Here is a 16284-nt window from a genome sequence, read left to right as displayed (position 1 = left end):
TTCTCAGATTATTTGCTCAGCATATAGATTGAATAAGTGTGGGGAAAGGATATAACCCTGACACACTCCCTTCCTGATTTTAAACCATGTAGTGTCCCCTTGTTCCATTCGAATGACAGCCTCCTCGTCAAGGTACACATTCCTCATGAGTACAATCAAGTGTTCGGGAATTCCCATTCTTCTCAATGTTATCCATAATTTGTCATAATCCACAACATCAAATGCTTTTGCATAGTCAAAAACACAAGTAAACATCTTTCTGGTATTCTTTGCCTTGAGCCAACATCCATCTGACAACAGCTATGATATGCCTTGTTCCACGTTCTCTTCTGAATCCAGCTTGCACCTCTGAAGTTCTCTGTCAATATACTGCTGCAAACGTTTCTGAATTATCTTCAATAAAATCTTACTTACATGCGATATTAATGATATTATTCTATAATTTCCACATTCTGTGGGATCACCTTTCTTTGAATGGGTACAAATATGGATCTCTTCCAGTCAGTTGGCCAGGTAGCTGTCTTCCAAATCTCTTGGCATAACTGGTGAGTGCCTCCAATAGGGCATCTGTTTGTTGAAATATCTCAATGGGTATTCCGTCAATTCCCGGAAGCTTGTTCTTCGCTAATTCTTTCATTGCAGCTTTGACTTCCTTCTTCAGTACCATTGGTTCTACATCATATGCCACTTCCTGAAATGGATGAAGATCGACCAGTTCTTTTTGGTACAGTGACTCTGTGTATTCCTCCCATCTTCTCTTGATGTTTCCTGCATCATTCAATCTTTTGCCCACAGAATCTCTCAATATGGCAACTTGAGGCTTACATTTTTTCTTCAATTCTTTCAGCTTGAGAAACGCCAAGTGTGTTCTTCCCTTTTGTTTTTCAAACTCCAGGTCTTTGCACATTTCATTATAGTAATTGGTTTTGTCTTCTCGAGCTGCTCTTTGAAATCTGTTCAGCTCTTTTATCTTGTCATTTCTTCCATTTGCTTTAGCTACTCTCTGCTCAAGGGCAAGTTTCAGAGTCTCTTCTGTCATCCACTTTGGTCTTCTTTTCTTTTCTAATCTTTTTAGTGATCTCTTGCTTTCTTCATGGATAATGTTCTTGATATCCTCCTACAATTCTTCTGGTTTTCGTTCGCTGGTGTTCAGTGAATCAAATCTATTTTTTAGATGGTCTCTAAATTCAGGAGGGATATATTCAAGATCATTATTTTGGCTCTTTTGGACTTGTTTTAATTGTATTTAACTTCAAGTTGAACTTGCATATGAACAGTTGATGGTCTTTTCCACAATCAGCTCCTGGCCTGGTTTTGGCTGAAGATATTGAGCTTTTCCACCGCCTCTTGCCACAGATGTAGTCAATATGATTCCTGTGTGTTCCATCTGGTGAAGTCCATATGTAGAGCCACCATTTGTGTTGTTGAAAAAAGGTGTTTGCAATGAACAAGTCATTGGTCTTGCAAAATTCTAGCATGTAAGTTCCAGCATTATTTCTGTCACCAAGGCCAAATTTTCCAACTACCGGTGAGTCTTCTTTGTTTCCAACTTTTGCATTCCAGTCACCAGTGATGATTAACACATACTTATTGCATGTTCGGTCAATTTTAGACTGCAGAAGTTGATAAAAATCTTCAATTTCCTCATCTTTGGCTTTTGTGGTTGGGGCATAAATTTGAGTAATACTCGTATTAGTGGGTCTTCCTTGTAGGCGTATGGATATTATCCTATCACTGACAGCATTGTACTTCAGGACAGATCTTGAAACATCCTTTGTGATGATGAATGCCATGCCATTCCTCTTCATACTGTCATTCCCAGCATAGTAGATCACATGGTTTCTGATTCAAAGTGGCCAAAACCAGTCCATTTCAGCTCATTAATGCTGAGGATATCAATCTTTATGCGTTCCATTTCATTTCTGACAACTTCCAATTTTCCTAGATTCATACTTCGTACATTCCATGTTCTGATGATTAATGGATGTCTGCAGCTGTTTCTCTTCAATTTCAGTGGTGCCACATCAGCAAATGGAGGTCTCAAAAGCTTCACCTTATCCATATGAGTAAGGATGGGTTTACTCAGATGATGCAGCTCTTTCCCAGTCCTATTTTGAGAGCCTTCTAACCTAACCGGATTATTCATAAAGTTGCGCGGTAATGTAGCAAACAGTGTTTCTTTGCTATTCATAAGCTTTTCCCTGGCCAATTCTTTGAGAAGTGGATGGCCTCTTCCTTCTTCCTAGTCTGTCACAGTCTGTAAGCTGGGCTGATACCTGTGCACCATGTGCATCCCACTGGGTTTGAAACACCAGTGGCTAAGCCTCAAAACTTACATCAACATGTCACCATGGTAGGACAAACTGACACACAGGTTTATCTCCCTGTTGGAAACCTCTCGTACCACCCATACCTGGGTCCCTTCGGCTGGGTCCCGAGGCATAGTATCCAGATATTATCCTTTTTACTTCAGTTGGTTCTGTTGTGATGTCATCCATTTCATTTCTTAAACTTGTTATTTGTGTTCTCTCCCTCTTTTCAATTTGCCGGTGGTTTGTCAATTTTATTAATCTTTTCAAAAAACCAACTGGTCTTGTTGATATTTTCTATTGTCTTTCTATTCTTTGTTTCATTGATTTCTGCTCAAATCTTTATTATTTCCTTTCTTCTGGTGACTGTAGGCTTTTCTTGTACTTTTTCTAGTAGTTGGAGATGTTTATTTAAAATGTTGATTTTGGCTGTTTCTTCTTTTTTGATGTGTGCATTTATTGCTATAAATTGGCCTCTGATCACTGCTTTTGCTGTGTCCCAAAGATTTGGTATATTGTGTTTTCATTTTCATTTGATTCAAGAAATTTTTATATTTCAATTATTTCTTCTCTTAGTCTTTCTTAATAAAGGTGTTGTTCAGTTTCCATGTGTTTACTCTTTTTCCATTGATCTTCCTATTGTTAATTTCTAATGTGATAGCATTATGATCTTACAAGATGCTTTGCAGTATTTCAATGATTTTAAATTTACTAAGCTTGCTTTTGGGAGCTCTGGTAGCATAGTGCCTAAGGTACTTGACTGCTAACCAGAAGGCTGGTAGTTCAAACCCACCAGCCACTCCTCGGAAGGAAGGTTGGCCAATCTACTTCCATGGTGATATCACCTCGGAAACCCAAGGATGGGTCACTATGAGTTGGGTCCGACTTGATGGCAAGCAATGACAACAACAAGGCTTGCTTTATGGCCTAACATATGGTCTATCATGGAAAATGTTCCTGTGCACTGGAAAAGAATGTATATTGTGGTGTTGTTGGGTGAAGTGCTCTGTAGATGTCTATAAGGCAAAGTTGGTGGATTGTATTGTTTAGTTCTAATGCATCTTTGTTGAGTTTCTTTCCAGTTGTTCTACCTTTCATTGAAAGTTGTTCTATCTTTCATTGAAAGTGGTGTATTAAAGTCTCCTATTATGACTGTGGATTCATCTATTTGCCTCATTCAGTAAGTGAAGCTGCAGGAGGTGTAGGTGTACTTGTGTCATATGGGGACTGTTGCTGTCTCCCACTCAGTTAGACAAAAGTTACAATTGAATAACCATCAGGAAAAAAAAAAAAAAAGCAAATGGAGAAAAAACACACCATGTAATCACACAGGAACAGTAACCAAAAAAAAAAAAAAAACCTGCAGTATCTGGAGAGAGGGCAATAAGAGAAAAAAGGTAAAGAAGGAGAATAATGAAGAAAAAAATGGAAAAAAAAAAAAAACCCACAAAAAGGAAAACAAGGAATGGGATTAACCATGAGAAAGAAAAAAAAAATTGCAACCAAGAACAGGGAAAAGAAGAAAAGCTAAAAACTAGACCTAAGAAGGGAAGAATAAAGAATAATAATAAAAAGGACAAAAGTGATAACAATAATAGTAGTTTTAAAACAGACAAAAATAAACAAACTAAAAAAAAGAAATAAGAAAAAAAAAATCAGGGCAGGGCAGAGCAGGGCACCCAGGCTTCTTCGGAGCACACAGACTGGGATGGAATTCTTGCCAGCCTAGAAGGGGCGTGGGAGTGAGGGATGGCTGCCCCTCGGTTCACCAAGAGGGTGTGGGATATAAGAATAACAAGTGGAATATCGTACCTTTCCAGTTTTCCACGTCTGGAATGTCCTTGTGGTTCTTGGCAAGTGGAGCCTGTTCTTAAGTCTCTGGAATCTGGGAGAACACTGTTGCTTTAAATATTCAAAATGGTCAAACCGCTTGTAAGCATTCAAAATGGCTGCACCCTCCAGACAGGGCAAAGTCCACAGCTCAGCCCACCATCCTCTTTGCTGCCTCCCCTTTTATTCCCCAGCCACCAGAGCAGTCCTCTATGCAGTCCTCAACTAGCAGGGCTGATTTTTAGGTTAATTCCTAAGTCTTACCACCATTCGGCAATATCCAAGCTATCTGTGCTGTCAGGACTGCTGCCAGTCCGCAGCTCTGTATGTCTCCTTTTTTGGTGTTTTCATGCATATTCTTCTGCTAGTTGGAATTTAGTTCACTGCTATATCCTTCCCTTCAAAGCTCAGGGGTCCAGGATTATCTTCTGTACTTGTGTTCACTGGTTTCCCTTTTCTTTGCTAAAGATCTATGCAGTCTTTCTGCCTATTCCACCATCTTACTGGAACTCCTACATGACTCCCTTTTATTGTCATGTAATATAGCATAGTGCCTAAGGCACTTGACTGCTCACCAGAAGGCTGGCGGTTCAAACCCACCAGCCACTCCTCGGAAGGAAGGTTGGGCAATCCTACTTCCGTAGTGATATTGCCTCAGAAACCCAAGGAGGGGTCGCTATGAGTCGGGTCCGACTCTACGGCAAACAACAACAATAAGGTACTTAAGCTTCTTCATAGCCCAACTTTTCCTTACCATCCCAGCTTCACTCCTTGCTATTGCCCTCTTCAAAATCAGCCTTGCTGCCACTTTGAACTAATTCAGGTAGTGTAATGTAGTCAACATACACAAATATTTCAGTCACATACTTGGGTTTGAACTAATCTCTGCCATATAACTTATCTGTACAACATTCCAGGAAAATTAATTAATCTTTCAAAGCCTCAGTGTCCTTATCTTTGAAATGACGGTAACAATACCTAAGATTGTTGTTAGGATTACCTGATTGTTTAAAAAATACTTAGCACATTGCCTGGCATATACTAAGTTCTTCACTGGCAGTAATGTTTATCATTTTAAATGATGACTACTTCCCTCAGGAAGCTTCCTTTCCCTCCCAAGACTGTGCCTCTTTACTCATAGCATCCCATACTTACCTTATCATAACAGTGTAAATTCTTGTTGCTTGTCTCTGCCATTGAGCTGTAAGCTCCTTGAGAGCAGGGCCACTGCATACATTTGTTCAATGTAGGATTTCACCTAACACATGGTTGGCACTCAGGGAATGTTTGTTGAATAAAAGGAGGCATACAGAAATAGACAAGGTTCTGTGATGGACAAAAGCATAACAAAGGCAACGTCCTTGTGCTCTGTAGAGCCTCAAGCAAGAGAAACAAGTTTGCAGATTGCTGTATTTGACTATGCTAAAAGGAGTTCTTTTTGATGGCGGTTCAAACCCACCAGCCACTCCTCAGAAGGAAAGTTGGGCAATCCTACTTCCGTAGTGATACTGCCTCGGAAACCCAAGGAGGGGTCGCTATGAGTCGGGTTTGACTGGACGGCACATAACAACACAAAAGGAGCTCTAGTAGCATAGTGCCTAAAGCATTTCACTGATCAGAAGGCTGGCAGTTCAAACCCACCAGCCACTCCTTGGATGGAAGATTGGGCAATCTACTTCTGAGAGATATTGCCTCGAAAACCCAAGGAGGGGTAGCCATGAGTTGGATTTGACCCGATGGCAGTGAGTTTGTTTTTCTTGAGTATTAGGATAAAGCATGACACATTTATAAGACACAAATATTCCTTATTGTGAGATATATCATACATACAGGAATACACAAAGCTAAATATGTATAGTTTGAAGAATTATCAAATGAAAACCTATGGAACCACCACCCAGAAACAAAACAGAATCACAGAAGCTTCCCCATGTGTCTCTCCCCATCACATCTTCCATCCTATTCCTAAGAAGTAACAACATTAGTAATAATCATTTCTTCACATTTTTTAATGGTTTTATGTCCTGTATATGGGTCCAATATAGTTTGTGTTTGCTGGGTATAACCAATATAGTTTGTGTTTGCTGGGTTTTGAACTTAGTATTAATGGAATCATACTCCAAAACCAAACCAAACTCACTGCCGTTGAGTCAGATCTGACTCATAGCGACCCTTCCTTGGGTTTCCGAGGCAGTATCACTACAGAAATAGATTGCCTGATCTTCCCTCCGAGGAGTGGCTGGTGGGTTTGAACCACCACCCTTCTGGTTAGCAGTCAAATGCCTTAGGCACTATGCCACCAGAGCTCCTTGGAATCATACTATATGCATATTTTTCTCAGACTTGTTTCTTTCTCTTAACTTTGTGAGGTTAATCCATGCTGTTGGATGTAATTTTCATTGTTCTTTTGTTTTTCTCCCCATTACTATAGTATCCCATTAGGAGCTCTGGTAGCATAGTGCCTAAGGCACTTGACTGCTAACCAGAAGGCTGGAGGTTCAAACCCACCAGCCACTCCCCGGAAGGAAGGTTGGGCAATCTACTTCCGTAGTGATACTCCTCAGCAACTCAAGGAGAGGTCACTATGAGTCAGGGTTGACTTGATGGCACACAACAGCATAGTATTCCATTACATGACTGTCCCAGTTATCTTGTGCTGCTGTAACAAAACCCACAAATGCGTGGCTTTAACAAACTAAAATGTATTTTCTCACACTTTGGGAAGCCTGAAGTCCTGACTCAGGGCACCAGCTCTAGGGCAAGGCTATCTTTCTATTCAGTCTGAGGGAAGGTCCTTGGCAATTATGTGGCATTTATTTTCCCCTCCCTGTTTGTGTTTGCTAGCTTGCTTGATCTGTTTTATCTCTCTACAGAGAGGGATTTAAAACTCACCCTACACGAATACTGCGTTATTAACCAAATGGGATTAATACCACAATTTAGAGTTAGAATTCACAGTACATATTTTGGGGGGACACAGTTCAATCCATAACAATGACTATGCCACAATTTACTTATGGCTCCACTGCTAATGGACATTTAGTATTTTCCCAGTTTGGAGCTACCACAATGTCTCAATGAACATTGATTGTATTTATCTAATGGGGCACTTATATGTATATGATTCTTTCATGTTTGAGAATTCCATTCTACTTCTGCAATCAGTCAAGAGCCAGCCTAGGGATTTTTGAAGTCAAAGTAGTTTTTACAAAGGAAATTAAGGTAGGTAGACAAGAGTTGACAAAATTATCCAGGGTTTCTCAAAATGTTATTCTGCATCAAAATCACCTGGAGACTTTGTGAAGTATGCAGATTTCCAGGCCAAGTCAAAACCTACTAAATGAAAACTTCTGGAGATGAGTTCTGAAAAGGTGCATTTCAATAAGCTCCTCTATCCCCCACAAGGCCTTATGGGGACCACCAGGCCTCCACGGTCTGTAGATGCTACACATGTGGTGGAACACAGTTGAGTGCTCAGCGCCAAAAAAGCAACCAAACCCACTGTCGTCGAGATGATTCTGACTCAGCGACCCCGTAAGGTTTCCCAGGTTCTCAATCTTTCAGAAACAGACTGTCTCATCCTTTTCCCACAGAGCGGATGGTGGGTTCAAACTGCCAACCTTTTGTATAGCCCAACACTTTTACCACAGTGCTCCTCTGTGATCAGCGCATTGTTAGGAAGTTTTGAGAGAAAGGGGTAGTAGTTCCTTCAACCCCAGAAATCAGCTCTTTCCTAGTTCCTCTGTTGTTAGCTACTTACCTTAATGTATCAACAGTTAAATCTCCAAGCAAACTCCATCCCTTAGCACACCAGCAAGTTGAGAACCCAGAAACTTTTGCTTTCCTCTCTCCAGTGCCCACCCTCTTCTCAGCCCTGCTCCAAATGCTCCAGAACACTCAGAAGTCTCATTTAAAGTAAATCTGCAGTTTTCCCATGACCCCTAACAATACTTTACCTCAACAAGGAACCTAATTCTTAAACAACTACTTTTCATATTTTTCTCCATGGATTTTTAGGGTCTTGCTTTAAAATTGTGCAGAGCAAATGATAAGCAGCTAATCTTTTTTACTTTTTTTTTTGTTGTTGTTATGTGCCGTTGAGTGGGCCCCGACTCATAGAGACCCTTCCTTGGGTTTCCAAGGCAGTGTCACTATGGAAGTAGATTGCCCCATTTTCCTCCCATTTTACTTTGTTAATGATGATCTTAAAAACATCTCAAGACTAACTTTCTTTTTTTCCCCCTTTTAAATATAGATAAATGCAGAGGGAACACCAGAGGAAGTTTTTCTTCAAGTCTGCAAAGCAATTGACTCTATTTTCTGAAGGCAAAAATGCGTATATGTTAAGGAGACTGGAAACGGAGAAAAATATTAAAGGTTCATCCCTTTAACGCAATATGTTTCAACTTAAACCTTTTGTGTCCTCTCAAGTCCTAATATCGCTGTCTGCTTCCTGGCTTGACCTGAGAGGTTATCTGGAAATCATGCATGGTTTATTCGGTATCAGCAATTTTTTCTTCTTAATTCAAGACAGCTGTCTGCACTCACAGCACACTCACTTTTCTATCATGTAGTTGGCTCTCAGAGCCAAGTAGCATGTGAACAGCATTAAGTGCCAGTCTGTGCCAGTTGTGCCCTGGGGACTTGGAGTCTAATCATCTGATTCTACATTCATCAAACACAGCATACCTAACTCCGTCTTCTTTCCTTCCCATTTATTTACTGTTCTCTTAATGCGAGTAGAGAGACGGGCAATCTGGGGCAGGTAGGCCTGAGTATTTTCCTCCAGGGGCTATCTCTCCTCAACTCTCATCCACCAGTGAGTGGCTCAGAGCCAGAGACACTGGGTTGAATACACTTTATATTAGTGTATCAAGAAAATTTTGATAGGAAAAAAATGTGAAACCGTATAGCTTTTACAAGACAGCAAAAAACAGACTAGTCATCTATAGTCTTTCCCCGTTCATTTTTGGAAAATGAGCTACTTGGACTAATTGTTATATTGGCTAAGAGAACAAATGGGATAAATTGTATAACCTAGTTATCTTCTACATATGGTGGTGCATTTCAGCAATTATACTTGTATAAATGGCCAAAAAATAATTTGAAAGCATGAGATGATTTGAATTTATTTGACAAATTTCAACTTATAATTTCAATTTTAAATGATCATCTTATTTTATAGCTTTTACTTATCATTGAAAAATATGATAGTAATAACAACCCTGATGTGAGAGGAGCATGTCAGTAATCGGTCTTTAGTTTATTTCAGTGCTGTATTTTTTTCATATGAACCCTTCCAAATTATTGTGAACTTTATCATACTCATATGTAAAATTGTGTTTTCTTGCATCAAGCCAGTGAAGTTGGGTTTTCTTTTGTGCTATCAGTTGCCAAATCAGAGATTATAATAACAGACTTACTGCATATTCCACTCAGTCACCACAAAAGGCCATAGTTTCAGTTTGCATGAGTTTTCTTCTTCAGTGGTTATGCAGAGAAGAATCCATTTCTGGAACAGAACTGTATTTTTAAAGTCATTTTTCTCTTGCAATGGATATGGACAAATAAAATAAATGAAGACAGGATAACTTTTTTCCTATTTATTTATAATTCACTTCCCTCTGGAACACATTTGAAACGTTATTGCAAAAAAGAAATTGTGACAAACACAGTAATTGATGAAATTTCCAGTATATCCATATAGTTTTAATTTTGGCTATAGTGCACTTTTGAGCTATTACAGAGAGTACTCTTCAATGTATTATTCATGATACATGGTCATTTTCATACTTTTTTCTCTAGCAGAGAAATTCTCTAGAAACAAGTATCAGTGTTTGCTAATGAAAAATAGTAGAAGTTGGCTACAATTATGCCTCTATTAACAAAAGGGAGTATGGTTCCTATAACTCATACCGTTGTCAAACCCTTTATTACTACCCCAAGTTGTCACACTCTCTTAGGGGAGTGTAAGAAATATTTGAGCCAATTTTAAAAGAGGGTGTCTTCGTTATCTAGTTCTGCTATAAGAGAAATACCACAAGCAGATGGCTTTAACAAACAGATTTATTTTCTCACAGTTTAGGAGGCTTGAAGTCCCAATTCAGATCATTAGCTCTAGGGGAAGGCTTTCTCCATGTCACAATTCTGGAGGAAGGTCCTGGGCTCTCCTGAGCTTCAGCTCCTGGGTGATCTTCCTGTGGCTGTGGCATCTCTCTTCCCCCACCCTCTGCTAATCCTGTCTCATTAACATAACAAAGACAACCCATTCCTAATTACAGGCATGGAGGTTGGGATTTAGGACACATATTTTAGAGGGGCACAATTCAACCTGTAACATTCCACTCTTTGGCCTCCCCAAATTAATGTCCTTACCACATGGAAAACACATTTACTTCATCACATTATCCCAAAGTCTAAAATCAGGTCCAAGTCCCAAATCTCATCTTCTGAATACTCTAAATCAAATATGGGTGAGATTTGAGGCATATTTCATCCTGAGGCAAAAGTCCTCTTCATCTATGAACCTGTGAAATCTAGACTATATGATCTTATCTATTCCCAAGGTACAATGGTGGAATAGGCATAAAGTTGGCATTTCCACTACAAATGGGAGAAATTGAAGAGAAAGAAGGGATAAGGGGCACCTGCTTAAGCAAGTCCAAAATCCAGCAGAACAATTTACATTAGCCTTCAAGCTTTGAAAATAATTCTATGTTCTCTGAGACCATCTACCTGATGGCCCTGCCTTCCTGACTCTGGGCACTGGCTATGCCCTCTGGATTCTGAGTGGAGGCCCCTTAGCCCTGGGCTTCAGCTCTGCCTTCCAGGCCCACTGGGGCAACACCTCTGCTCCTTTGGCTTTGGGTGGTCCCATTCTCCTAGTCCATCTGAATGGCGACCTCATGCCTTAGGCTCCGGCAGGCTCCATTCTTCTGCTCCTTCAGCACGGCAGTCCCACACTTCTGAACCAAGTTGATGAAGATCTCTCTGAAACCTAGAAGGCCATGGTTCTACCCTTTCAGACCCCAGAGGCTATGGCCCTACCCTTTGGGAACCAGACAGCTCTGCTTCCAACAGTTCTGCTGATTTCTGAGCTGCTCAGGGGATACTTTTCTTTTCTTGGGCAACAGATGTAGCTCCTTTGGCCTGTTTCCTGCCTATAGAATTCCAAGAGGCAGACAACATTCTCTTCTTTCGTGCTTTCTGTCTCCTTCTGCTTAAACTGAAAGGTTTTCTGCTGTGGTAGTTAGATCCATCAGTCATAGGCTAAATCTCTTTAACAAAAGACTGTGTAGCCATGTCCCTGTGAACATTCTAGGACACATGTCCTTAGTATGTAAGAAGAGAATTTTCCACATTTTAAAATAGTTTTCATTTTGCACAGTTCGTTTTTAAGTCCATCTCTTTCCTCTTGCATTTTACTATGAGCAATAAGGAGAAATCATGCAGCCCCTCTAAGATCTTGGTTAGAAATCTCATCAGCCAGATACTCAAGTACATAACTTACAAGTTCCACCTTCCACCAAACATTTGAACATAACTCAGACAAGTTCCTTGCCACTGCATATAAAACATCACCCTTTGCCACTGTCCTATCAGTTTTTTCATTTTCTTCCAAAGCCTGAGCAGAAGAAGCACATTTCATGTCTACATTCCTAGCAACATTCTGCTGTTGGCACCATATGCATTCTCTAAGATGATAGAGACTTTCTCTATAGCTCCCCTTACTTCCATCTGGGCCTTCACCAGAATTTCCTTTGAATCCATAAATCGGCCAACAGTCACTTCAAAGCAATCTAGGCTTTTACTATTAGGCATCTGAAAACTCTTCCAGCCTCTACCCATTACCAATTCTAAAACTGCTTCCACATTTTAGGCAACTGTTAGAGCAGCACTGCATTCACAGTATCAAATTCTGTTTTAGTTCTCTAGTGTTGCTATAACAGAAAAACTATAAGCAGATGGCTTTCACAAATAAATTTATTTTCTCACAGTTTCGGAGGCTAGATGTCTGAACTCAGGGGGCCAGCTCTAGCAGAAGCCTTTCTCTGTCATCTCTGGAGGCAGGTTCTGGTCTCTTGAGTTTCTCTTCCTGGGTGCTCTTCATGGGGCTTGGCATCTCTCTTCCCCCATCTCTGCCTGTTCTTTTGCTTGTTTCCAAAGACAATTGTTATGGTTCTCTTGCACCACTCTAACAGGAAATACCACAAGTGTATGGCTTAAACAAACAGGAGTTTATTCTCTTACAATTTAGGAGGCTAGAAATACAAAGTGGTGGCACTAGGGGCTGGGTGAAGGCCCCTCGACCTTGGGCTTCAGTTCTGCCTTACTCCCGGCCCACTGAAGCTGGAGACTTCTTTTACCTCAGACAGAGGCTGGCTGCCAAGGACAAATAAAATGGCATCGTCCCAAAGATATCAAACAACACTGCAGGCCACTGGTTCAAGTCCAGGAACAATCCTAAGATTGGCAGACAACATGGCAGGCTGCTGAATGAAGATGCAGCTACATGCAGGGTCCAAGCAGGCCAAAAAGCTGCAAAGACCTTTCTCAATGCTTCTTACATACAGGAAGCAGACCACATCCCGTAGGCAGCTACTTAGCTAATCCAGCAGATTCCACCATGGAGTTCATTACCAGTCTCATCATGTAGAATACTACATCGAGCTGCCCAGCCACTCAACCAGGCCCAGCCAAGTTGACACACAACTTAAATACCACAACAATGCATTCCCAAATGGGATATAACCACAGGCATGGAAGTTAGGATTTATAACTCATATATGTGGGGTATACAATTCAGTCTGTAACAGAGGGTTACAGGATGAAAATTATCATCAATTGTGCCAGAAAACACAAAACAGGATTCTTTGTAGGGATTTATTAACATTCTTCAAACACATACCTCATATTGGCAAGCACGCCTGTCACTGCTTTGACAGTTTAAGGAAGGGAAATGAGACAGCAGGTGACAGCCCCGCCAGGACTTTTAATCATCATGATTAAATTGCTCTGCCCCTGAAGAGTATCTAGAGGTGCACATTAAGTCTTGTACAGAACGCTAAAACACATTACTGACTGGAATGGCTTAAAATGACATTTTTTTGAAAAGGTCATAGATCTTAAAACAGAAAAGGATCTTTGACCTCATATGTACGTGTAAGACAGCAGAACACAATCCAAATTCCTTTACAATGACCTACACTCAAGGCCTTCCCTATTCTGAACCTGCACCCTCTCTGACCCCATTAACTACCATTTTCTTCTTGCTCATTTGGCCCAAGCTACACTGGCCATATTCATGTTCCCTGAATAAGCCAACATTTTTACTGGCCCAGGGACCTTAATTGCTATCCTTCTGCCTCTTCTGAAAGATTATCCACAAGGCTAATTCCCTCATTTGATTCAGTCTTTAACTCAAATTTACCCGTCATTGAGGCTTTCTTCGATGATTCCATGTAAAACGGCAGACTGTTTTAAACATTTATTTCTTCACAGCATTATTTTTCTTCACAGCACCTATCTCTGCCTAAAATTATGTAATATTTTTATGTACTTGTTTATTGCTTGTCCTTCTGCATTAGACTCTAAGGCTACATAAGGGCAAAGCTTTGCCTTCTCAGGCCCACATAATTATTATATGGAGCTAACATATTTTAATTTCTCTGAACTCAGTTTTCTTATCTGCACAATGGAGATCACAACAGTAACCAACCTAATGAGGAATTGTGAATATTAAACAAGGTAATAATATATGTAAATCATTATTTACTAGTTCCTAGTGCTCAATGGGGAGCTCTGGTAGCATAGTGGCTAAGACACTTGCCTGCTAACCAGACGGCTGGCGGTTCAAACCCACCAGCCACTCCTCGGAAGGAAGGTTGGGCAATCCTACTTCCGTAGTGATACTGCCTCGGAAACCCAAGGAGGGGTCGCTATGAGTCGGGGCCGACTCGACGGCACATAACAACAACAACAACAACAGTGCTCAATGAGGGAAGCTCTAGCGGTGTAGTGCCTAAGGCACTTGACTGCTAACCAGAAGGCTGGCAGTTCAAACCCATCAGGCACTCCTTGGAAGGAAGAGGGCAATCTACTTCCATAGTGATATTGCCTTAGAAACCCAAAGAAGGGTCACTATGAGTCAGAGACTACTTGAGGGCACATAACAACAGTGGTAAATGAAAGGCAGTTCTGTTAGCATTTATTGAGTACTTAGCACCCATAATTGGGGCTAGGACTCAGAATTTTCCCTTCAGTCTCCATTCCCATTTTACCACTTAAAAACATGGGAGATAGTCAAGATACATGGCCTCACTAGGGTCCCAGAAAGGAACAAAGCCTTGTTAGCCACCCCAAGTCGAACCACACCCTCCAGATGAGATAGGATCAATTCCTCAGACCTTCTACATCCCTGGAAAGAAAGTCTCCTGAGGCCAGGCCTCTAAAGATCCCACAGACATACCTGCAGACGCACTGGGGCATAGGTAGTGCAGCTCTTTAACCACTTAGAGAAAAAAGCATTAGTAGTAACTCACCAAAACATTGGTCATACAACCAATAAATATTTATTGAGAATCTACTGAAAGCCAGGACTCTAGGTGAAATCTGTCCTCATGGAGCTAAATGACACAACTCTCAGAAATGCAAAATGCACTTAATCAGCTAGATGAACTATGGTGGCGGGGGGGGGGGGGGACAAACAACTTTTTTTTTTTTCTTTTCTGGGATCATGTAATAGAACCACATTTCACTGAAGCAAGAACACTTACATCCTAAAAAGGACAATGCTCCCTTAATTTTGTGGAAAAACCTACTTGTAACATGGAGACTCCCAATTCCATCCAGCGGACGTAAAACTCTGGTCTCAAATTTTGTAATCTACCATACAATATACAATTTATAGCACACCACACTTCTACTTACAACTGCAAAGCAATTTTACAAAACAATACTTATCTTTACATGTGATACACTATTTCCTGTATTTCATTTTAAAAAGTTGTTCCTCACACTTCAGTAAATTATGTTCATGATTTAGACAAAGGTGGGGAGGGGACAGACAAAGCATACTATCAGGTTAAGTGAGAAGCATTCAACGTGTGTGAACGAATCCTACCTGACAAAGGAGACACAAGCCTTAGTCCCAATTTTGCCAAAAGCCTCATGACCACATGCTTGCTGTCCACAATTAGAATATATAAGTTATACAAATGTGTGTTCATCTAACTCACCATGGCACAGCATTTCAGTACTTCCTTCCATTCAGATATGCTTCTCTATTCTGTGCTACAAACCCAGACATGTGCTCAGGTTTGTCCTCTAAAGACCACACCAGGAAAAGGGAATGAAAAGCAACCCCTGCCCACTCCCACCATAAACACTTTCAGAGCACCTGACACAAAAGGAGTATTTTTGCTTGGAAAACACTGTAATGAGGCAGTATAATGTGCCTGGGTCTAAATCCATGCACCCCTACTTTACTAACTATATGACTGGTCAAGTGACCTAACTTGCCTTACAGAGTTTATCAGAATTACTTGCTCTCTTAGCATAGTTGGCATTATATCAGTGTTTGATATTAATAGTACATCACACTTAAGGAAACCTCCTTTGCCCAAACATTACAACAGTGATTTTAAGTGTCATTAAAAGATAACTTCAGTTCCTAGCAAACAACTTGAGCATAGTATTTAAGAAAATAAATCTGACCTAGTGACTACCACTTCGTAAGCAATGATTTAGTAAGTAGGTCTCTACTGTCTGTTGGTATATATAGACAGATGGAAGGCCTACTTGCAAATGGAGCCCATTCCTGCAGCCTTCAAATTAAAAAACAAATACCAACACTACATTTCTGTTTCCCAAAAAAAAACCACAACAAATTCACTGCCATCAAGTTGATTCTGACTCACAGCGACCCCCATTGTGTTTCTAAGGCTGTAAATCTTTACAGAAGCAGACTGCCTCATCTTTCTTCCATGGAGTAGCTGGTGGTTTCAAACCACCAACCTTTTCATTAGCAGCCAAATGCCTTAACCACTACACCGCCAGAGCTCCTTTACTGTATCTGTTTAGTGCCTTTTAAAGTCTTGGGAACTATCTATTTGGAACTAAAAAATGCTAAATAACCCTATTTCTG

General features: G+C 40.6%; 1 protein-coding gene across 1 annotated transcript in view; it reads left to right on the top strand.

Moving 5' to 3' along the window:
- Positions 1–8463, top strand: part of AK5 (adenylate kinase 5) — a 483936-nt gene extending 475473 nt beyond the window's left edge. Inside the window, exon 14 of the mRNA XM_007946496.2 lies at positions 8395–8463. Coding sequence (XP_007944687.1) covers positions 8395–8463 — 69 coding nt within the window. The remainder of the gene's footprint in view (positions 1–8394) is intronic.
- Positions 8464–16284: the final 7821 nt, after the last annotated feature.

This window comes from Orycteropus afer, unplaced genomic scaffold (genome assembly GCF_000298275.1).
Source record: "Orycteropus afer afer isolate SDZICR_OR568_19922 unplaced genomic scaffold, OryAfe1.0 scaffold00164, whole genome shotgun sequence".
NCBI classification, from domain to species: Eukaryota; Metazoa; Chordata; class Mammalia; order Tubulidentata; family Orycteropodidae; genus Orycteropus; species Orycteropus afer.
This window is presented reverse-complemented; position numbering and strand designations above follow the sequence as displayed.